Source organism: Podarcis filfolensis (genome assembly GCF_964270895.1).
Source record: "Podarcis filfolensis genome assembly, chromosome: 9".
Taxonomy (NCBI): Eukaryota; Metazoa; Chordata; class Lepidosauria; order Squamata; family Lacertidae; genus Podarcis; species Podarcis filfolensis.
Genome location: NC_139610.1, coordinates 3,036,595 through 3,059,532, shown reverse-complemented (window position 1 = coordinate 3,059,532; position 22,938 = coordinate 3,036,595). Strand labels below are relative to the sequence as shown.

General features: G+C 44.7%; 2 protein-coding genes and 2 long non-coding RNA genes across 4 annotated transcripts in view; 2 read left to right on the top strand and 2 right to left on the bottom strand.

Moving 5' to 3' along the window:
- LOC310770353 overlaps nucleotides 1-22,938 on the bottom strand; it is a 571,729-nt gene that overhangs the window by 222,647 nt on the left and 326,144 nt on the right. The window lies entirely within an intron of this gene.
- NSG1 (neuronal vesicle trafficking associated 1) lies at nucleotides 3,000-21,195 on the top strand. The gene is made up of 5 exons (XM_083630851.1): nucleotides 3,000-3,319; nucleotides 3,866-4,020; nucleotides 10,047-10,163; nucleotides 17,045-17,155; nucleotides 18,980-21,195. The coding sequence occupies exons 2-5, from the start codon at nucleotides 3,892-3,894 to the stop codon at nucleotides 19,178-19,180; spliced, it is 558 nt and encodes a 185-aa protein (XP_083486977.1). The 5' UTR covers nucleotides 3,000-3,319; nucleotides 3,866-3,891; the 3' UTR covers nucleotides 19,181-21,195.
- LOC310770340 lies at nucleotides 10,170-15,916 on the top strand. Its single transcript, XR_014552088.1, has 3 exons — nucleotides 10,170-11,553; nucleotides 11,792-14,910; nucleotides 14,969-15,916. It is a non-coding gene; the product is annotated as an uncharacterized lncRNA (long non-coding RNA).
- Nucleotides 21,099-22,938, bottom strand: part of STX18 (syntaxin 18) — a 48,413-nt gene continuing 46,573 nt past the window's right edge. The window contains exon 11 of the mRNA XM_083630740.1: nucleotides 21,099-22,053. Coding sequence (XP_083486866.1) covers nucleotides 21,958-22,053 — 96 coding nt within the window. The 3' untranslated portion in view covers nucleotides 21,099-21,957. The remainder of the gene's footprint in view (nucleotides 22,054-22,938) is intronic.

Genomic DNA, 22,938 nt, shown 5'->3' with positions numbered 1-22,938 from the left:
CTGTCCCTCAGACCTTGTGGGGGGCCAGACTGTATGGGGGGGAATGATGCAAGAGCACCACGAGCCCTGGCGACGGCTTACCTGTGTCTTGCAAGCAGCAGGGGCTGGCGGCGGTGGCAGTGAGATGATGAGTGGCGTGCGAAAGGGCTCCGGAGAGGGGCTGCTTAGAATGGTGGCTGCTCGAGTGCTGCTGCTGCTGCTGCTGGCACCAACAAAGCCCAGCCCCCTTCCTCCTCTAGGCAGGGCAGGGAGAAGCCGGGAGGGAGGGAGGAGGTGCTGCCACCGCCATGAGGGAGAGGGAAAGAACGCGCACACTGGTGATCCACACGGCGATTCCCAGACCGTCTGCAGGCCGGATCCTGAAGGCAATTGAGCCTGATCCGGCCCATGGGCCTTAGTTTGCCTTCCCATGCCGTGGAGCACGAGACTCTTAATCTCAGGGTTGTGGGTTTGATCTCTGCGTCGGGCAAAAAGATCCCTTAATTGCAGGGGGTTGGACTAGATGACCTTCAGGTTCCCTTCCAACTCTACAATTCTATAAACTATAAACTAAAGAGTCTGAAGTTCAACAAGTGCTGCTGAAATGTAATTGTACCTTCAGCAGAGACTGGCAACCATGTTCATTTTGGTCACTGAAAAATATTTATAATACCTGTCTGCCTGTCAGTGACTCAGTGACTACCAAGCCTCCCATGTTTCCATGTGGCTGTGGGGATGTGATCATCCTGGGTTCCCACATGGGCATAAACTAGGAAGGGCAGCCTCTCAGTGGCTGAAGATGTCATATGGCAAGCTTTTAAATAAGAAAAGTGGTTATGGGTTGTCTGAGTAAGCAGCCAAAATATTTCTTCAGCCATTTTCTTTTCTTTTCCAGGATACTATTGATTTTCTATTCTGCTTCTCAAGAAACATGAGGCAAAATAGATTTCCCTTCACTAAGCCAGATGTTTTTTTTTAATCACACCAGTATTGTTGATTATCACAATGTTACTGGCACAGCACTGATAGATCCATTTCATTAGCGAACTGCTGATGAAACACAACTAGCCCATGTAGGTGTCCTTTGCCGTGTTTTAATTTTTACCATGAGATGTGCTGGGTCTCGTGTGCCATAAAAACAGTGCCATCTTCTTTCCAAGCCCATTTCTGCCTCCAGGTACCATACATGGGAGCCTGCCATGGTTAGAACTTAAGCCTCACCCAGCAGTGCTCTTCCGATCAAGTCCAACATTGTGTTCCCACTGTGGTGAGCCGGATGCTCACAAGAACGCAAGATATCAATGTGTGTGAGGTCTCTACATGCCCTGGGCCCACTGTTATTCAACATCTTTATAAATGCCTTGGATGAAGGAATTGAGGGGATGCTCATCCAATTTGCAGATGGCACCAAACAGCGATGGGTAGCTGGTGCTGCAGAAGACAGAATCGGGATTCAATATGACCATAACAGATTGGAGAACTGGGCCCAAACTTAACAAAAAGAATTTCCATAGAGACAAATGTAAGGTTCTATACTTAACACTTAGGCAGGAAGAATCAGAGGCACAAATATAAGATTGGGAACACCTGGCTTGCCAGTAGTATATGTGAAAAGGATCTAGGGGTCTTTGTAGACCACAAGCTGAACACGAGTCAACAGTGGGATGCAGCAGCAAAAAAGAAGATGATCCTGTTCTAGGCTGCATCAGCACAAGTATAGTCTCCAGATCCAGGTCCTGATCTTGGTCAGACCACACCTGGAGTCCTGTGTCCAGTTCTGGGCACCACAATCTAAGAAGGATGTTGAGAAGCTGGAACATGTGCAGAAGAGGGCAACCAAGATGATCAAGGGTCTGGAAACCAAGCCTTATGAGGAATCTTTGAGGGAATTGGGCGTGTTTAGCCTGGAAAAGAGGAGACTGAGAGGAAATAAGAGAGCCATCTTCAAATATCTCAAGGGCTGTCACATGGAAGAGGGAGCAAGGTTGTTTTCTCCTGCTGCAGGGACAGAGCCTGGGCCAATGGCCTCAAGTTGCAAGGAAGGTGATTCCAACTAAACACCCTGAAGAACTTTCTGATGGTAGGAGCTGCTGGATGGTGGAACAGGCTCCCTCCAGAGTCGTTGGGCCCTCCTTCCTTGGAGGTTTTTAGGCAGAGGTTGTATGCCCATCTGTCATGGATGCTTGAGTTGAGATTTCTGCATTGCAGGGGTTGGACTACATGACCCTTGGAGTACCTTCCAACTACATGATTCTAGGACCGGAGGGTCTTCCCAGTCTTATGGTGCCCAGTTGCCAGTTCTAAAGCTGGCAGTTAGCTTAACATGTACTGGTCTGCAGCTGACTCCCCACCCCCTGGTTGGCATTAAAAGGACAACGGCCCAAGGTATCCAAAGTGGAGGAGGAAGAGGCAAAGCGCCCCACCAGCCTCGTGCGGGGCTTTGTCCCACTTCGGGGCTGCAGGCAAAGCGCCCCCTTCTCTGCACTCAATGTCTCGGGGCCCGGGGGGGGGGGCGCAGCGACACGCTGCTGGCCGGCGCCGCCGGCGGAGGGAGGACGAGGCATCCGAGCAGCTCCTGGCTGCGGAAGAGGCGCTCCGGGGAGGTGGCGGGAGCCTGGCCCGGGGTCGGGAGGGTCGGCCCCGCACAGCCCCTTCCGCCGGGCAGGCGGCTTCCCGCTTCCCTTTGTTCGGCTGCGGCGCTTGTTTTCTCCTGGGGGAGCCTTAGGGCCCCCTCCTTTTTAGCAGGGTGGGGGGACTTCCAGGGGACATTTTCGCAGTAATAAGCCCCCCACCCCACGGTTTCTACAAGAAATAAACCCCCGTGAGATAAAAACCAGTGCAAGCAATACTGCGGGTGGTGCAGGGGGGCGCCGGCAGCAGAGAGAGGCGCACGCGCTCCGGGAGACCCCCGCCCGCCCGCCGGCCTCGCTCGCTCCGCGGCTGCCTCGCCCCAGCTTCCCTCTGCCCATCCCGCAGCCTGCAGAAGCCTCCGTCCGACGGAGCCCCCCGCCTCTGCCCGCCCTCCCTCCCTCCCTCTGCCGCATCCCGAGCGCACGGGGCGTGGGTCGCCCGGGGGCTCCTTGGCGCTTCTGGGGCTGGGGGGGGGGGGAGGCGAGGCGCGGGCTGCGTCACGCCGGAGGCGGAGGAAGGAGCCGCTCGCCGCGCGCCCAGTAACCCGGCGCCGCTCCCTCGGCCGCGCGCTCCCCTCGCTCCCCACCAGCCCTTCGCCAGCGAGAGGCGAGAGACCCGACGTGCGGCTCCGCCATTGCTGCCGGAGGAGAGCCGTGCTTGGCTTGGGGGAGCCGCGAGCCCAGGAACATCCGCAAAGGCAGGAGGCGAGGTGAGGCGCCGAGAGCGCGGCCTGGCCCCGGGGGGTGGGCAGCCGCGGGCCCCCCTTCGCAGTCCGTGTGTCTCGGAGAAGGAGGGCCGAGAGGACAAAGGGGCAGCGGAGGGTGGATGGAGAGGAAGAGGCGCGGGGAGAAGGGATCCAGGGATGCGGGGAGCCCAGGAGGGGCGCCGTGATGGAGGCGGGCAGGCGGGGGCGGAGGGAGGAAGAGAAGAAAGGGAAGCCAGGGCTTGCGGGGGGGGGGCACCGAGAGGGGCGAAATGGGTCTCACCCCAGACCTGCCTCCTTCCCAGCCTTGGAACTCGCAGTGCAGGCTCCGCGCAAGCGGCTCTCTCGCTGCGCACCGAATTGCGGGGAAGGAAGGGATCGAGTAGCGCACTCCCCCCCCCCGCCCTCCATGGTTGACATGTTAGGAAAGTGGGGTTGGTCGTGCCCCCCAGGTGGGAAGTGGTCTCGTATCGGGAGGGAGGCTGGCCATTTTTTGGTGCAGAGTGTTCTTGTGACCCGTCCTTTGCGCTTCCGCACGTGTGCCTTTTCCAGGACTCTCTTTCGTCCAGGAAAAGAAAATGGTGAAGCTGGGAAATAATTTTAGCGAGAAGAGCACAAAGCAGCCCCTCTTGGAGGATGGATTTGACACCATCCCCTTGATCACACCCCTGGATGTCAATCAACTACAGTTCCCACCTCCTGATAAGGTACAGTCGGTTTTTGGTTTCCACCCCTGACAATCGCACCCAGATCTCAGGCGAACAACAAAAGAATGTCTGTCACAGAGGATTGCAAAGCAACACTGTGAAACCAGGTTTTTCGGTTTTGAGAAATATGTCGGAACCAACAATTGTATAGTTTAAAGGTTTTCCTTGAGAATTAAATCTATTGCTACTTCCTGTGAACCTTTTAAATTACAGTATCATATATCTGGTACATCTGTTTCAATCATATAATATCTCTGTGTCTTTTTACTCCATTTTACAGCATCTGAATCTCCAATCCCCCATTGTTTAGCCAGTAACCTGCTGCCAACCTCATCCCTATGTGTTTGAATAATAAGTTCATTCTGAATAATGAGGTTGTCCTCTTCTTTCCAGGGTTTGCAGTGCAGCTTAAGAAATATTTTTGAACAAAAATACTCTCAGATCTTCTCCATTAGATTTCCCTAGAGAACAACCCCATGAGGCTCTTCCTCACCTCTTGCCTGGACTGATAGGAAGGAGGCTTTCACAAGAAATGCTTGTACCTCTAAAGGACATGTAAAACGTGGTTGTCATGCATGGGTTCAATTACAGTACATTACCAACATCATGAAGTGATACTTTTCTAGGGACAGAAAGGGATTCATAGCTTATGCTACATATTTGACCTGGTTTCATGGTTATTGCCTCTTCCCAGGGAAAAACCATAGCAGTGAATCCTCAGCACCCACACAAAATTATAGTTCTTAGGACTGTGGGCTGGGGAACCCAGATAATTACACTGGAATAACCTCAGATAAGTTTGGTGGCACTGGATTTGTGAAATTCCCTCCCCAGGTGTCTGGTGCTGAAGTAGTTATATTTCTTATTCCCCCAGGCTTCAAAATTTCAGTTGTTTTAACTGCTGCTTTTGTCTTTTTATTGCTGTACAATAATTTTTACGATTGTATTCCGTATTATTTATGATAGTTGTTTTTTAAAAAAACAAAGTCCTATGTGAACTGTCCTGCAAACATGTTTGTAGGGCAATATTTACAAATTTAAATAAAAATATCCTTTAGAGACAACCCAGAGTAGGTACTGGCCCTTTTTAACTAGCTGGTAAAGATAAATTGCAAGTAATGCTTGGAAAAGGAATCTGTAGATATACTTAGGGGCCTGGAAGCCTTGAATAGCAGAGCTGAGAGCTGTGGTTGTTGCAACATAGAACACACAAAGGCTTTGTTGCAGCTGCTCTACATGCTTTTGTTCACATCCCTGGGTGTGGCTTCTTGCCCACCAGATACCCTCTTTGCACTCAGCCCAGCTCTTCAGTTGTTGCTCCTACATAATTTTGTTCTCCAGTAAAGAATATGACAAGGTTGTGTGTGGGATAGGAGCATATCTTGACATGTCCCCTGGAAAACGTCGTTGAGTTGGGCTAGCTAGTAAAGGCTTTTGGCTACTCTTTTTGGCTTTTGACGGGTGTTTCCCTTTCTTCTTCAGCAGAAACTGCCAAATAATGTAATCGGCAGTTGGGCATCAAGTACATCTGGAAACTGGGTTCCAGGCTGATTTTTCATAATCCCATTGAAACTAATGAACTTGACTAAGTTAATTTCTCTAGGTCTGTTAGGCATAAAAGTCGGTGACTACCACCCCTACTATACTTGTCCATATAATAAACAAGGACTCCTGAGGCCAGCTCTCTCCCGCATAATTTCCACTCACTCTTCACCCTGGGAGCCACAAAAGAAGTGCTTAAGCCCTAGGCTTCACAATCCTTCCTTTCATTGCATAGACTAGTCCAGGGTTCAGCAACCTTTCTCAGTCCACCGTCCCTCAGACCATGTGGCGGGCTGGACTATATTTTTTGGGGGGAAATGAACAAATTCCTATGCCCCACAAATAACCCAGAGATGCATTTTAAATAAAAGGAAACATTCTATTCATGCAAAAACGCGCTGATTCCTGCACCGTCCATGGGCCGGATTGAGAAGGCGATTGGGCTGCATCCGGCCCCCGGGCCTTAGGTTGCCTACCCCTGGACTAGTCCCTACAGCTGAGTTGAAAATGGGCCTTCCAGCTCCAGGTACTGGCTGTTGGTTGTCCCACCCCACGCTACTTGAATATGCGATGCCTTCTGCCACTTAACAGGGTATCCTGAACCAAGGCCGTTGTTAAAAATTCCCTCTCCACCACATGGCCCATAGGGCAGCGGTGCAAGAATTTGTCAGCCAGTACCTCTGCCCAATAAGATGTGCCCCCCCCCCGCTGAAAGCCGATGGGTAGCTGCACACTGAGAAGGCTACGGTTTCAGCAGAAATTGTGTGACTTGCTTTGGTCTCACGGTACCACGAGGGATGCCCCTGTGTCCTGTCCCTCGACCCCCACTGATCTGTCTCTCCCTTTTCCAAAACAGCCATTTTGCCGCTTGCAGCTACCCCAAGAACCATTTTGGTTAAAAGCAGCTGCGGACATGGATGTTGCCTCCTCTGCCTTATGGTAGCCAAGTAGCGATGCCGGGAGCATGTGCATCCCAAGCGTATGTGCAGGCAGACATAGATAGCTTGAGTGGGGAACCCCCTGTAGAAGCCCGTTGATAATGACCGGGGTCAAACTGCACATGGCACTCAGTTGTCTCTTAGCACTGGCAGGAGCAAGAGGTTTCTTCCTAAGGCCAATGAGGGGTTTTTGGTTAGAGGAGTGATGGGGGAGGAATGAACACTTCCCCTCCTTGTGCATTGTGGTCCTTATGAAAATGGCCTCTTCAGCTTGCTACTATTTAAAAACAAAACCTGGAATACTGGCTCATAACACATTCACCTTTGAAGTTGGCTTAGTTCTCAGGCGTGCAATTCCAAAGCTCATTCCAAAGCTTGAGGAAATCCCATCTTGGCTGGCTCCCTGAGATATCACAAGGCCACGCCCCTCTCTGGGCCAGGATTTCATATGGTTTTGCTTAGGTGGTTTTTAAATAAGCAACTAGTGCAAAAAAGGACATTCCGTTTAATGAATGTACATTGTGTATGTGTGTGTTTGAAAAATAGAATAAAGGCAGTTAGTCAGCTTGAGGTATGGAAGGGGTGAAGAAAGACAGTAGGCTAGGACAATAGACTTTCATCATTCAACTGGCAATTGTGTCAACTGCATTCTGAATGCAGGAAGAAGCTGGGCTCATTCTTCTCCTGGGATACTGTGTATTGCGACTCCCTTTTTGCATCTACTTGTACCTAATTCCTTCTAGATGGTGGATGCTGAACCTGTGGTCCTCCAGATAACCCTTTAATTCCCTTCAACCACTTAACTGTTTCCACAGTTAAGGGCTTAACCAGACGCTGAAAGCGAGTATGCCTGGCACAACTGAAGATGATTAGTATTTTTCCCTAGCAAACCTGTTTCCTCCAAAAATCAGACTTTTTGTGATGAGGAAAGTGTGGGTTCACAGTTGCTTCAGGCAACATCATGCAACCTCCCTGCAAACAGATCACATTGATTGCTCAGTAAATCACTGGAGTCATTCTACTTCTCTGGAAACATTGCACAAATAATCAGGGAGCCAACAGTCCTGAGCTAGATGTACTAGTGATCTGAGTCTGCTTAAGGCATCTTCTTCACTTCCTGAAAGTGAGCAGTGGCCAATGGCTAAAAAGCCATTTCTGTCCCAAACCAGGTCAGAATTGAAATCAGAAAACCTGTGTTATCCAGGAATGCCAGTAGATGAACAGCCACCACCTTGCCTGCAAAAGGCACTGAATAGCTTGAGCATCTTGACCATGAAAGGAAGGTTTGCCGCTGGTTGCTGTTTTAAAAAATTAACAGGACTTGGCAAGGATTTCTTCAAGAGGGTCTTGCAGCTGCCTCATTTTTGAAGATGTACCTCTTGCAGAGGTAGGAACATGGCTTCAGCATGATTTCTTGGCCCGATTTCAGACCGGTGAAAAGAAGGGGGAAATGGCAGGAGGGGTGGCAGAAAGAGAGAAAGAAAGGGGGGGGTGAGAAGGAGAGACAGGAGAGGGAAAGAAACAGCATCAAAGGAGGGAGAGAGAAATGGCAGGCAGCCCCTCCCACCTTTGCTTCCAGCCGCTAGAGCATAGTCCTTGACAGAAGAAAAGCTTGCTCACCTCTGCATTATATAGTGCTGTTTGCTAGGGATGTGATTTTAAAAAGGAGACTTTTCAAGGTTTAATTTTATGGGGAAATTCTACCTAGGAAAAGAGCATGGTGTAGCAACAGGTTTCCTCATTCATGAGGCATTTTGAAGTTTTACTATTGAAATTAGTGGACTTAACAGTTGAGTAAAACTTGGTTGAATGCCACCCTATGTCCTTCTCTGATATGGTATTGGATCATCAAATTCTGCCCAATGCAGTGAGTTTGGAAAGGACAGTAATAGTACACTTGGTGTTTATATAGTCTTTCCTGTAAAGTGGTTGGAGCCCAGTGTTGCCTGAGCAGACTTCTGCTTGTGTCACAGGACTTCCACTTGTGGTCCCTCCATAGGGTTCCCCAACCCTCCAGAGCACATTTTGAGGCATGCAGGGGGCTGCAGAGGGGAGGGGAGAAAGATGAAGGCCGGCCGGGGATGTTTTGCTCACAGTGTACAACCCATTATTTCAAGGAACCTTTAAGAAAAGGCTTAAGGAAGGTCATTGCTATTGAGCTGCCCAGTTTATAGCTTAGCCTCTTAGTCATGATGCACAGGAGCTCCTCATAGACCTTGAATCTGTCCAGCTTTCTGATTCTAGAAAACAGCACCATTTTTAAAGGTATTCTGCAAGGATATATATATGTCAGGGCTCGCCAACCTTTTGGGGCACATTTGCACATCTGGAGAAGCTGTCATGGGCAGCACACACACAACCCCTCATGTCTCACAGACTATTATATTGGCTACAACTGAATGCTTCTTTCAAGCATGATTTTTTTTGGGGGGGGATGCTGGGGAGGGAAACCTGTGGGTGCCATGGAATGCTGCTGTGGGCACATGTGCCATGTTGGCCACCCCCAATTTAAGCCACCCAGCGTTTAAGGAAGATTTATAACCTTAAGCACATTGAGGTGAACATGAACACCACTGAAATTGCAGGTGTCTGCTCAGAAGTAAGCCCTGTTGGTGCAAGCCCCATTGAAAACAGAGTAAGGATGTTTAGAGTTGCAGCCTAAGGATGTTTATACACTGGGGGTAAAACACAAGCTTCCTTTTGCACGGAAATATACCTAACTTAGAGACCTGAATGATGGCCTAATATGACACCAAGGTAAGGGCAAGACTTGGTGTCAAATTAATGAGAAAAAAGCAGCACCACAGGAAATGAGGTGGTTGTTACACATCTGCTTCCAGAAATAATCTACGTTCATAATTTCCCAATACAGTGGCAGAAGAAAGTACATGTTATGCAGCTGCTTAAAAAGTGGCGGGGAGATCCTTGAGACATCAAAAACATTAAGGGTGACCTTTTCCCATAAAGATCTTCATTCAGCAAATGAGGCCTTGCCATGATACTTTGCAACCTGGCTTTTAGGAAGTACAGTAACCCAAATCTCGCTTTTAAAGGAAGCCTTTGAATTAATTTAAATTGCTGCTGCGTTCAGCTATTGTGATTTGCTTTTTGTTGGCTCTTGTTTTTAGTAAGTTACTCTTTTTAATACCTTGAGGGTCGTTGAGAGAAAGCTGGCACATAAATATTATCACCACCCATGGATACGTTTCCTGTACAAGCAAACCCCACTTGAAACAGACAGGAACTGTTTCACAGGAGAACTTTCTGGTAGATTATGCTCATAATGTTCATGTCACTGAGGACTGAGGACGGAATTGCATGTGATGAGTTGATTCACGATTTGAGCAGCTTTCCTCTGACGTGTGAGCAGATGAGCTGCAGAACTGGATTCATCAGGTTTGTTTTGTGGCACTTGCCTTCACTGCAAACTACATTTAATGAGCAAGTCATGCACAAAGGGAGAGACGGCTGCATTGTTATATGTTTGAGAGTTTGGCTGCACCAATCAAGCTGGTAATTGGTCTCCTGTTGATGTTCCTTGCAAAGGTGGTGGTCAAGACAAAAACAGAATATGAACCTGACCGCAAGAAAGGAAAATTTCGTACTCCTAAAATAGCTGAGTTCACAGTCAGTATCACTGAAGGTGTCTCAGAACGGTTTAAGGTAAGTCATATCATAACTTTATTTCTGGCATAAAGAAACAGATGCTTGACTTATTCTCTTGTATTTAGAACCTATCATCTTGCTCACTTGGGCCTTGCAGGTGACTAAACAAAAAACAACAGCCCACAACTATGGTTGCATAAATGGGGGAAGTTTGAAGTGAGGAATTAAAATCTTTAGTTCTTTGGTGGAAGAATCATAGTGGAACCTTTGCCAGAATATTGTCTTTTTGGTGCCTCTTCTTGACATTCCTCTTTCAGCAAGCCTTCTAGGTGGAGACTTTTATCCCATCTGGTATCGGATGAATTTGAATAGATTTATAGAAGTGTTGCTGTTTTTGAAAGAAAAATGTTAATTGTGTTTATATATGCTAGAGTTTTAGCTGTTTTATATATGCAGTTGTTCTGTGTATGTTTTTATTTCATTGTAAATTGTGCTTGGGAAGCTTCATGAGAAGCGATTCATAAATGAAATTATATTATTATTATTATTATTATTATTATTATTATTATTAATTAGACTGAGATTGCTCTAAGAAAGCCCCACAGACCTATATGCAAAATCTTAGGGCTCAGACCAACAGGATAGTCTCTTGCATGTGCCTCATTTAAATTAATGGGAATTGTGTGTTTAAATATGGCATGTGCAGGATAATTCCCTATTGGATTATGTCTGTTTATCTACAGGTTGTTATTTATTTAGCATAAAGGGATAGCTCCCTGAACCTCTGCTCCTTCTTTCCCATGCTAACTTTAATTTCCTCAAATGCCCCTCCTCCTTATTCCTTTGTTCTTAGGGTCTGCACTGGTCAGTAGACTGTCTCAGAAATTTGATGTTTGAGCTCATGAATTTGCTGGTTTTTATCATCCATTTGATGGTGCATGAAAAATGTTGTTCTCTAATACTGTAAACTTGCAAGTACAGATCGGTAGCAAAGGATAAATCCTGTCCAGGTTGGAAATGTTGGAGGGCTGATTGAAAGGCTGGCCAAAAGTCAATTTGCTTTTTCTTTTAAAGATTGGATGTTCTTGGTTAGCAGAGAAACAAAAGATTAGCTTTTGTTGGAAGGTGAGGATGGATTAGGGCTGTTTCTGAATGTTGCTATCCTTGGCATGCATCTTGAGGCAGCCCTTATTCTGTACCAGTGGCGTGAAATCCCTCCTACTGGATGTAATGGGTGAGAAGACTTGGCCTTGCTGGTGCCTACAATTTCTGTACTACATTTTTTTTGGGACTTTGCATAACAGAGGAGCATAAACCAACATGGGACAGAACATCAAAAACCCATTACAAGTTCCTGGAACAGTGTGGCTGTATCGGGATGAAGGTGTAGCTTTGCTAACCCAGTTGTCACCAGGTTAGACAATAAATATGATTTAAAAGTACAGTGGTACCTCTGGTTACAGATGCTTCAGGTTACAGACTCGGCTAGCCCAGAAATATTACCTCGGGCTAAGAACTTTGCTTCAGGATGAGAACAGAAATCGTGCAGCGGCGGCGCGGCAGCAGCAGGAGGCCACATTAGCTAAAGTGGTGCTTCAGGTTAAGAACAGTTTCAGGTTAAGAATGGACCTCCGGAACAAATTAAGTACCGGTACTTAACCCAAGGTACCACTCACTGTACTGAGTCATTGGCAAGTGTTTGGAATTTAGAGGATCAAAAAAAGAGAGAGAAATTAACCTTCTCATAGTTCAGATTACCTAAGACAAAGATAGCAGATAGACAGGTGAGCTTCTTGTTAGGAAGGAAGCAAAGCAAAATTGTAACACTAAAAGTATACACATAATGGATAGCTTTGTGCTGTGACACAATTCATATCTGATACCCAGTCAATGCCTATAAAATGTGTGCAACTCCATTCAGAAAGCAAAAGGCCTGAGGATGGCATAGTTACAAAAGCAGCTAAGATTGGTGGTGAAAGCAACCATGTATAGCTATAGAATCACAGAACTGCAGAGCTGGAAGAGACCCCAAGGATCATCTAGTCCAGGCATGTCCAACAGGTAGATCATGATCTACCAGTAGATCACTGGATGTCTGCGGTAGATCACTGGTAGATCATTGACTCCCCCCAAAGAAGCTGAACAACTGTGGCTCCCCTCCTCCCTGAAAAAACTCAACATCTTTGACCCGAACCCCCGAAAAGGGGGTAGATCACTGCCAGTTTTTAACTCTGTGAGTAGATCGCAGTCTCTTGGGAGTTGGCCACCCCTGATGTAGTCCAACCCCCTGCTATGCAGGAATATGCAGCTGTCCCGTATGGAGATTGAACCTTCAACTTTGGTGTTATCAGCACCATGTTCTAACCAACTGAGCTACAGATACTGGCAAAAGGTTTGAGGCAAGGTTATTTCTTAAGAGTTTCTTCCCAAACAAATAGCTGAAGCTGGTGGTAATGATGACATGCTGCACTGTGGGAGTTTTCAACTGGTAGAAAACTTTAGTTTTATTATTATCCATTTGTCAGGTTATCATTGGACTAGAAAATAAACTAAGCTGCAAGGAGGAGATGGGAATCTTCCACTTCCATTTTGATTAACTTCAGCTTGCTGTGTCATCCCAACTCAAATATAGTTAATATAGTTAATCTTAACTAACATCTTAACTATAATTTATTGAAGTGTCAGTAAACCATAATTAAGACTGATTTTTTTTGTCTGGGTTCAGACCTGTAGTTGGTCAAAAAAGAATGTGCCAATGAATGTGCATGACACTGAGGCTTGTTTAACATCAGTGGTTCTGTAGAGTACCATACATATCACTAATGTGTCCTGGTCCTTCCACTAGTGACTAGTGGAAACAATGGGTCTCAGACGCGACCTCTGCCTTGCACTCGGTTTCTGAGGCAAGTGACTTGGCTTTTTACCTTGTTTTCTATGACTGGCCATAGCAGCCATTTTGTAATTAGGGTGCTCCCTGCCCCCAATGTCCCTATACCCACGACTCTTTGTCAACACTCCAAATGTGTCCACTCTCCCAAAAAAGCTGGGAACTCATGTCCTATAAGAACAGTTTAAGATTAGCCTACCTGCATTTGTGCCAAACTAGATGAAACTCTGAGGACGCGGGTGGTGCTGTGGGTTAAACCACAAAGCCTAGGACTTGCCAATCAGAAGGTCGGCGGTTCGAATCCCCGCGACGGGGTGAGCTCCCGTTTCTCAGTCCCTGCTCTTGCCAACCTAGCAGTTCGAAAGCACGTCAAAGTGCAAGTAGATAAATAGGTACCGCTCCAGCAGGAAGGTAAACGGCATTTCTGTGTGCGGCTCTGGTTCGCCAGAAGCGGCTTAGTCATGCTGGCCACATGACCCGGAAGCTGTATGCCGGCTCCCTCGCCCAATAAAGCGAAATGAGTGCTGCAACCCCAGAGTCGGCTACGACAGGACCTAACGGTCAGGGGTCCCTTTACCTTTTTAGATGAAACTCTGCGAGATGGGTGATCTCTAAGCAGGTTGTTGTTTTTAAACTAAAATGCAGTGCTTGGGGTGAGAAGGAATCTGACTGGAACTGCAGTGATGATTAAGGGGTGCTTAACACTTTCCCTTCAGGTGAGTCTTCCAACCCAAAATGGCTTGGCCAGCTACTTTTTGACCCAAAGGGAGATAAATATAGGCATCACACACAGCATTTCTCAGTAATTTGGAGCAGCTTGGAGAAGGGGGGGGTTAATGTGTTGTTTTTATTATGTATTTTGTGATTTTATGTTGTAACCGCCCTAAGACCTACAGGTATACAGCGGTATGCAAATTTAATAATAATAAATAATAACAATTCTGGGAGGAGACAAGTGAGCTGAAAGGTGATGTAGCCATCTGTCATGGATGCTTTAGTTGAGATTCCTGCATTGCAGGGGGTGGGACTAGATGACTCTTGGGGTCCCTTCCAACTCTACAATTCTATGATTACATGCCTCTATAAAAAGCAAGGCCAAGCCATGGTTTGCCTCTTGCATGCTTGGAAGCTCAAATGACAGTTTACTGTGACACCTCAATTTAACCAATGTCCTGGGTCCAATTAAGAATTGAGTTCTTGTAGTTTCTAGATCATTTTGTGTGTGTAACATTCCTAAAACATGTACAAAATGCAGCATAGTGTTTTGTAGATTAAGACTTCAGAGTTGCATTGTGAAATATAATCTACCAACAACTTTCATAAAAAGCAAATCAGGATGTTTCTGCATGTAAAAGCTGAAGACAGCTATTTCATGCAGGTAGAAGAAAATAAACAAAAAGCAACTCCCGAGTCATATCTACTCGGAGGATTATTAAATGTTTGCATTGTTATGTACTAGTGGATGGAACATGAAAAACCTGTTGTCACTTAGATATTACTTTATGGTTATCACACTGGGATTACCTTCATGGTATTAGATTGTTGGGTTTGGCTGCTAAGTAACAGATGCATTGGAGAGAGTTTGCTGTAGGATTTTGCTCCCCTAGAGAATTGCAGGATTTATCTTGATGCTGAAAAGGAAAAGGGAGGAGAGGAAATCCGTACTTTATCCAATTATATGTATCCTTTTTCATTCTAAAGCTTTCAAATCACAACAATCTGTAAGTTTCAGTTACACTGCTTGTAGCATTTTAAGGTGGCCAATTCTCATTCATGATTGCTTCCTGTTGGAGGGGGGGAACTCCCTGAGCATTTTGATCTCCTCTCTCCTACCCTTGCAAGTTGTTCTGGGGGTTTTCCTGACCCCCACAATGCAATCTGAGCTTCAGTTTATTGTTCTCCATCCAGTCCATTAGTGTCTGGTTTAGGACTCCCACCACACAGAACACAGTGACTTCTGCATCATTGTATGAAGATCTTTGCATGAGGGTCCCAGGGGCAGAAAGCACCCAGAGAGGCATCTGTTAGCAAGGCCTTCAAGAGACAAGCAAGCAGTCTGCAACCTGGTTCATAGGCTACTGCAGCGAAGTGCCCATTGCTTTCTGAGGTTCCAAGCCACTGCAGTAATGGAAGAGCCAAGAGGACTGGGCAAATGGTGTGGCTTCATCTCAGAACTCCACTGCCCTCCTCTGTGTAACAGGAAGGAAGCACATTGCCCATGAGTTCCTGGAGGAATGAATTTCATGGGCATGGCTCCCATGTCTTTTGGGAGTTCTTCAAAAATTAAAATACTTTACTTTTACCTTAATTAAAAGACATCACTCTTTTCTAGTCAAGCATCTCTGGGAATTTAATCTGTCTGTACGGTTCTGGATGTTCTGTCCAATTTGAATGGTTGGAATATTGTTGCTCTTGTTGTTTCCTATGGTAATGGCAATTCGAAGAGTGGGCTAGGAACCCTCAGTACAGTAACACAGTACATTTCTGGCATCTCTGACTAGCCAAGTGTAAATCCCCATCCTCCCAATGCAAGACTTCAGATGACCAAAAGAAGGAGGGGATCTTTTTGGCATTGTGACTGCTTGAACTTGGACAAACTGCTCATCACTTCACTTCTCCCGCTTTTCAGTGGAATATAGACAGGACTGAGTCTGAATCTAAAAGGACACTCCGTATGTTCATGACATTTTCTTATGAAAGAGTGATCAAAAACAGAGTAGAGCCCTTATCACCAGACGCAAAGATAAGTCACAGCTTGGATAATCCTCTCCAGGGTAAATCAAGGCAAATGGAACACAGGTGACTTGTCAATAAAATGAGCAATTTCAGCTCTATTAGCATGGCAGTCACTGTGTGGTTTATAGACTTAGGTCCATAAGGGATTCTGTTTCTGTATTGTTGGGGAGCAGATGAAATGTGGAAGACACCAGTTCTATTAAATACAGTGGTACCACAGTTTACAAACTTAATCCGTTCCAGAAGTCCGTTCTTAAACCAAAACTGTTCTTAAACCGAGGTGTGCTTTCCCTAATGAGGCCTCCTGCTGCCAGTGCCCTTCCACCATTCGGCTTCCATTCTTAGACCGAGGTAAAGTTCGCAAACTGGGACACTACTTCCGGTTTTGCAGCATTCGTAAACCAAATAGTTCGTAAATAGGGCTGTTCTTAAACCGAGGTACCACTGTAGGCAGTAATGAACCTGTCCCACCAGGCATTGCCTGCCTATCAGGAGCAAACTCTCTGCTGAAGGGTAGAGCTTTCCATCTTTAGAAGAACAGGGAAGAAGTACCTGAACTCCATTTGGTTTTTCATTGGGGTTGAATGAAGCCAGAAACATAAAGAGCAGCCTTTGAACAGGTACTGGCATTCAGAGTTTGGTGTGAAACATTTTACCAGAACAATTGCAGTGAGCAAGGCTAAAAATAGGCTTAAGAAGCACACTGTATAGCCATAATACATATCATTTGACTCTTTGTTAGCAAAGAGGAAAGATACTCTCTTGTGCTGCTAGAATTGACTTAATAAAATCTGCTTTGAAGTAGATGCTGTGCTTTTCCTAAGTTCAGTTGACACACCAAGCCCTCGCTCCAATTTATGAGGTGGAAATAGAGGCACAAGCCTGTAGGGATGGGGAACCTGTGGCCATTCAGATGTTGTTGGGACCCCCGACTCCCATCAGCCGTATCTAGAATGGTCAATGGTCAGGGATGAGCCGAGCTGTAGTTCAAGCATCTGGAGGCGCCAGGTTTCCCATCTCTGATCTAAAGAAATGTGTGATGTTGGTGCACAGAGACAAATTTTACAGACTCTTTGCCCTTTCTTTTGTGGGGGAAGAATCACAGGAATTGGGCAACAGCATGAATGGACTTGTATGTCATGGTAATTTAGGTGCACAGTATATACCTGCTCCTTCACGGCATGAATTGGAGCTCTGGTAGGTTTCAGAACTTTCCATCATTTTCTGGAGTGGCTTTGGGGGGGGGGGTGAACAGTGTGCAATAAACAGAAAACTGTCTTGCTAAGTATGTTGATAATATATTGTCTGTTTGCAGGTAACTGTTTTGGTCCTTTTCGCCCTTGCATTCCTGACATGTGTTGTATTTCTGGTAGTCTACAAGGTTTACAAATATGACCATACCTGTCCAGAAGGCTTCATTTTCAAGGTAATACATAGTTTTCTAAAACCAGCAACAACAGAACACAGTGATTCCAATGTATTGATTATCTGTATTGTTTTAGGGGAATAACTAATAATGAAAACTAAAGGAATGGTTCAAAGAGGTTGGGGTTTAGTTCAGGTTAAAAACTAAAGGCGACCTGAGGGACTTGCAAAATTATGAAAGGCAGGGAGAACATGTTATTTCTGTCCCTCTCAATTCTAGGCTATTTTGCACTAATCTTCTACATAATTTAGAACAGTAACAGAAGCCCTGTGCACTTGTGGAGGGTGTTTTGGTAATATCCCAATCAATGTTCAGAGAACTGAAAATGAATACAGAATATGTGTCAGCCAATGAAATAATGTTAGTTGATTACTTTTGCCTATTCAGACAATAGATTTAAGTTTAAATGAATGCAGGGTTTTTGACTCCTGACTCCGCTTTTTAGAGATGCTGACGGGTGAGATAACGCAGTGTTTAATAAATGAGTTATACTTTGCCACACCAATCATGCTTATCAACTCCTTTGAGAACATGGACATGCCCCCAGATCCAGTTTGGAGCTGACTGTGGACTTAAGGAAGCTTAAACACACACACCACTGAATGGAGAATCAACCCCATCTGGTTCAGCACACTTTCCCCTCTTGGTCCAAGAGCTGAACCTTGAAGCAAAAATGAAATTCCACTTAATAGCTGCTTGAGGCAGGATGTTCCTAGATTTCGTCTCTCCCACCTGGCTGCTCTCCTTTCCCTCTCAAGCAGATGATTGGCAACATTTCTTTAAAGTGCTGCAGGAACCACATCATCAGGTACTCCACATAGAGAACATGTGTTGAGGGAAAGGTCTATTATAGAAAGGTTTTAAAGAGGTTCAGCCATGGACTTGATAGAGCTGAAGCGTAAGAAACTGAAAAGTCAGGTTGGAGCAGGGGACTTCATGGGAATGAACAAAAAAGTGAGATTTTCAGTGGTTAGTGGTTAAGAGCGGTGGACTCGTAATCTGGGGAACCGGGTTCGCGTCTCCGCTCCTCCACATGCAGCTGCTGGGTGACCTTGGGCCAGTCACACTTCTCTGAAGTCTCTCAGCCCCACTCACCTCACAGAGTGTTTGTTGTGGGGGAGGAAGGGAAAGGAGAATGTTAGCCACTTTGAGACTCCTTAAAGGGAGTGAAAGGCGGGATATCAAATCCAAACTCTTCTGAGTGAACACAGGCAGGATTTTGCAGTTCTTGCTTCAACACCTCTTCTGTCAAACTGCCTTTATATCTGGAGGGAGTTTGAAAAGTTGTTTGGGGATACTGGGATGGAAAATTGCATCAAAGGTGTGCATGCATTTTTATTTTTTTTGAATGACTGTTGAGGTAGGGTTTGTGCTGGATCATGGTCTATGTGCCCATCTCCTATTGAGAATCTACAGGAAACAGGAAGTCCTTTTATGATTTACATATCAGAGAAAACTGTTTCACTCTTCTAGTGCGTATCTTGGAGGGGTGGTGTATCTTTCTAGGTTCTTCCTGTGTGACAAAGTGTACCCACAGCGGACTGAGTGAGAATTTAGGAGAAAACTTCAGTATTCCTTCAACTTGCACAGGATGAAAACCCAGGGAAAGGGTGGGTACATGGGTGTTGTAAGCAAGTACAATATGCAAGGCTAGAAGACTGTTTTTAGTTTCATGGTGCAGAAGTTAAGGTGGGCACGTTTGTTGTCCTGCTCTGTTATATTTGTTTTATTCTTGTTACCCACCATGGATTAAATTAAATTATAAACAACAATAGAAAAATGGCTTAGAAATAATTTAAATACATTGAAATGATTGTCTTTCAGAACAATCAATGCATTCCGGCTGGATTAGAGAACTACTACTCTGAACAAGACTCTAGTGCTAGAGGGAAATTTTATACAGTTATAAACCACTACAACCTGGCCAAACAAACGATCACACGATCCGTATCTCCGTGGATGACAGTGCTTTCAGAAGAGAAACTTTCTGAGCAGGAGACTGAAGCAGCTGAGAAATCGGCTTAACGTGATTGATCTTGTTGATTGGAAGGTATCAAGGGGGCTTTCATCGAACGTCTCATTGTTATGGATAATTTAGAGGTTACTCATATTTATGGTGCAATTGCTTTGGTTTGCCGATAACTGCTTTGCAAAAAGGAAAAATAAGAAAATAAAAACTTAGACCATTAATGGCCAAGTGCATATCAGCATTGCTTTAGAGCTTTAACACCAGTTTCTCTGTTAATAATTCCAACTTAGGTACCTTCTTGCAGTTTAGAATTCCATTGAGCCATCCAGGGGTTTGGACACAGGGGAGAATTGTGCATTTTACTGTGTGTACTAATGTTTCATTTTTAAATCAGTTTTGCAATCTGAATTATCATAGCCATAACTAGAAATTATGTGGGTTAGTTAATAAACTGTATTTAAAATTGGTTTGCGACTCAAAGATGAGTACCAAAAAATAAAATTGGCCTGTTTCTTCTCACTGTAACAGATATGTTAGAAGTAATTAAGTTCTTTGCAACAAGGCATGCTTAATTGTTGTTTTGTTAAAGCTGTGAACATTTCACTGCATTTCCACTATGGCTAGAGAATCTTGTATATGGACTTGCACTGACACAAAACAGACACTACGGAAATGTACATTTTAATGGTGGATCATGATGTTTAGTGAATGTGCAAAAATGTTAGGCAGCAAAATATTCTGATAAGTAGTGGAGCCCTACGGAACAGACAAAAAAAGCCACTGTAGAGGTAGCCCACAATGTAATATGTGCAACACGACAGGAGGAGTAGTTTTCTTAGAACTTTCTCTTTTTGTACAACATTAAAAGGTTTCCCTTTTTATATGTTGCAAAATGCTTTGCGTTAGCAGCACTGTTTGGGCATTTTCTAATCTTTAGACATTAAGGCTGCAACCCTAAGCATATTTACCTGGAAAACAGTTCCACTGGACTCAGTGGGACTTTCATGTAAACATTTTAGAACTGGGTGTAAGGGAGAAAATGCATTAAATGCATAAAAATAGCCCTATTCCCATTGCATTTCTGAAATGGCATGTGGGGAAAGGGAGAATAGGAGACAGGCTGCCTTCTTGAGATAAACTTGGATGGGGTGGGTGATGGGTGGGGGGAGTAGTAGACAAGCCTAGAATTGTAGGTGCACGTTTATTGTGTTGGCAAGTTTCTAAACTATTACATGTTTATTATTTATAAACCTTTCAACGTACATTACATAAATATTTTCATTAACTTTATCACTGGAAAAGGCGGCTTAAACATTGGGTGGTCAACCTGTAGCACTCCTGGAATAAACCACGGAAATGTTGCGTGGCAGGCTGTGGCTCAGAGATTGGCTTTGCCTCTTGCCCATGTGTCCAGTGCTGTGCTTTTGTGCTAGCATGCACTGCAGAGGCGCCAGAGCAATGCTTTATAAGTAGTGGCACTTGACAGGATGTCCAATGGTACAAGTACCCCTGGTTGAAAAGCACTGCACCAGAATTATACTCTCTCAAACCTGGGCCTTGGCTTGCGTACACTTGACCGAAGGGTTGGTCATCACTGGATCAAAGCACTCAGCTGCTATTTTTGTTCATGCTCTGAATGTGCTACTTCCCAGTGGACATGTCAAAAGTTTCATTATTTTTGTAGACACATGCTTTCCAAAAACACACATGTAGTAGAACAAACATGGTTGGTTCCACTTCTGGTTCCATTTTCTCCCGATACATTTCAGCATCACGAGCCCGCTTAGCAAAAGCCAGTTGTTTTTTCCATTAAGAACTTTTCATACTGAACATAGCTTCATGTTGTAAAAGAACTTTTAGTATGTCATCATTACTGTGTGGAATGCATAAAAGCAATAAATTATGTGCCAAATCTTTCTTTTGCATTTTGAAAAAAAAGTTCGGTCCCATATAAACATATTAAACTATACCATGTTTGTATTTCCTAGTAGTCAGGTACTTTATTGAATGTAAATTCACATGTAACTTTTGACATTTTCACTCTGTGTAAAATAAAGAAAAAGGAGGATAACCAAGTCTCAGGCTCAGTATGTTGACATAGACATATGTATTATTGCATTTAAAATCAATCAAAAATGAAGGATTCCAATCACTGTACTTATGGCAACATTCACCTCAGGTTTTCCTATGATGATTATTCTACATGTCTACGATTGAAGAATTTGGATTACTTTGTTTTCTGTAGTGGTGCATTTATGTAAAAAGAAAGAAATAGAAAGCAGTTTTGTTGTAAATTGAAATGCCAACTGTGAAGAATCACATTCTAAACAGTCAAACCTTTCCTTTTCAATGCAATCTGGAATTTATTTTGCCGTTCTGGAATAAGGTTCATTTAGGCCATCAGTTTGATTTTTTTCAACCTGTCACGTATGAACTTTGTTGACAGATGAGACCCTAGGACTTGCTGTGAACTTCAGTTGCTTGGTCACTGAGCAGCACTGCAAAACTCCCACCAGCAATCCATGTGTGCAAAAATATTTAGAAAGAGACCATTGTAATAAAATATTGGGTAAATAGCTAAAAAGCTATGTTCGTTGATGCACTACAACAGTTCCCTGTGTGAACTTACACTAAACCTAACTTCCAGTTGGACCAGTACTTCCTGTAGCAGGAGGTGTAGAAATGCACATGTCTGGTCAAGGTATTTCGACCAAGATGATGCATGAAATACAAGACGTGTTGCTTTGTAAGGAAAACATCTTCAGCCAGTATCAGTCCCAGGTGGCTTCAGCAGATTTTGGTCAGGGCTATATGAATAATGAACAGGCCAGGGTTAGCTACCATACCAGTCCAAGAATAACAAAGAAAAGGAACACATCACAAGGAAGAAGAGGATCCACACACGAAATCCAGCATTATTCTTGATTGCCTGTAGGGAAAAAATAAATAATGATTTCTCTCAAAAGGGTCTAATTCAGGACAAGGCAAAATCTTTTCCAGTTTGAGCCCTGAATACTATTATTTAGCAGTAATGGCTAAAGACAGGTCTTCAAATCTTTAGCTGCACATGAACATAAGAAGAGCCTGCTGGATCAGGCCCAAGGCCCACCCAGCCCAGCATCCAAAGACCAATCAGGTGCCTATGGGAAGCCTGAAGGCAGGACCTGGACCACATGAATCACATCTTTTAAGAATACGGCACAATGAACTGCAGGGGGCTGACGTAGATCACTGCTATGAAATATTATAAAAGGTGGGCCACCTATCGAATGAGCACCAGCAAGACTGAAGCAGTGTTTGGGTTGATGAAACTGCAAATCTTGGGTCATATCACAGGTGAAAGGCCCTCTATGGCCACTGATGAAAAGTTACATCTATCGGGAGTTTCTTATTTTAGACACCCTTTTTTAAACAGCAACAACAACATAGTAACCAGCCTGGAAAAACTTAAATTCGATTAAACATCTGGCTCAGTTTTATGCACAAGACTTCAACAAACAGAAGATAAAGGATGAAATAGCTTTCTCTAGTAAGCACTAAGTATACTCAGACTATTACCACCATTTCACTTTTTTTCAAGACCCAGCTACTGAAACCAGAAGCTTCTCAAGTCTTCATGTAAAATGGGCATTTATTTCCTATTGATGCGGAGAAAGCAAAGCCCAAAGACCATGCCATTATTTGCCCAAAGATGAGATTTGTTTTCCTTAAGAACAATTTAATAGTGGCTTTATGGAGGAAGGACCATGTGTCTGACTAACAAGGGTGTCAGTGTTCTCTCAAAATACATTACAGGCAGTCTGTTAAGGTCAAG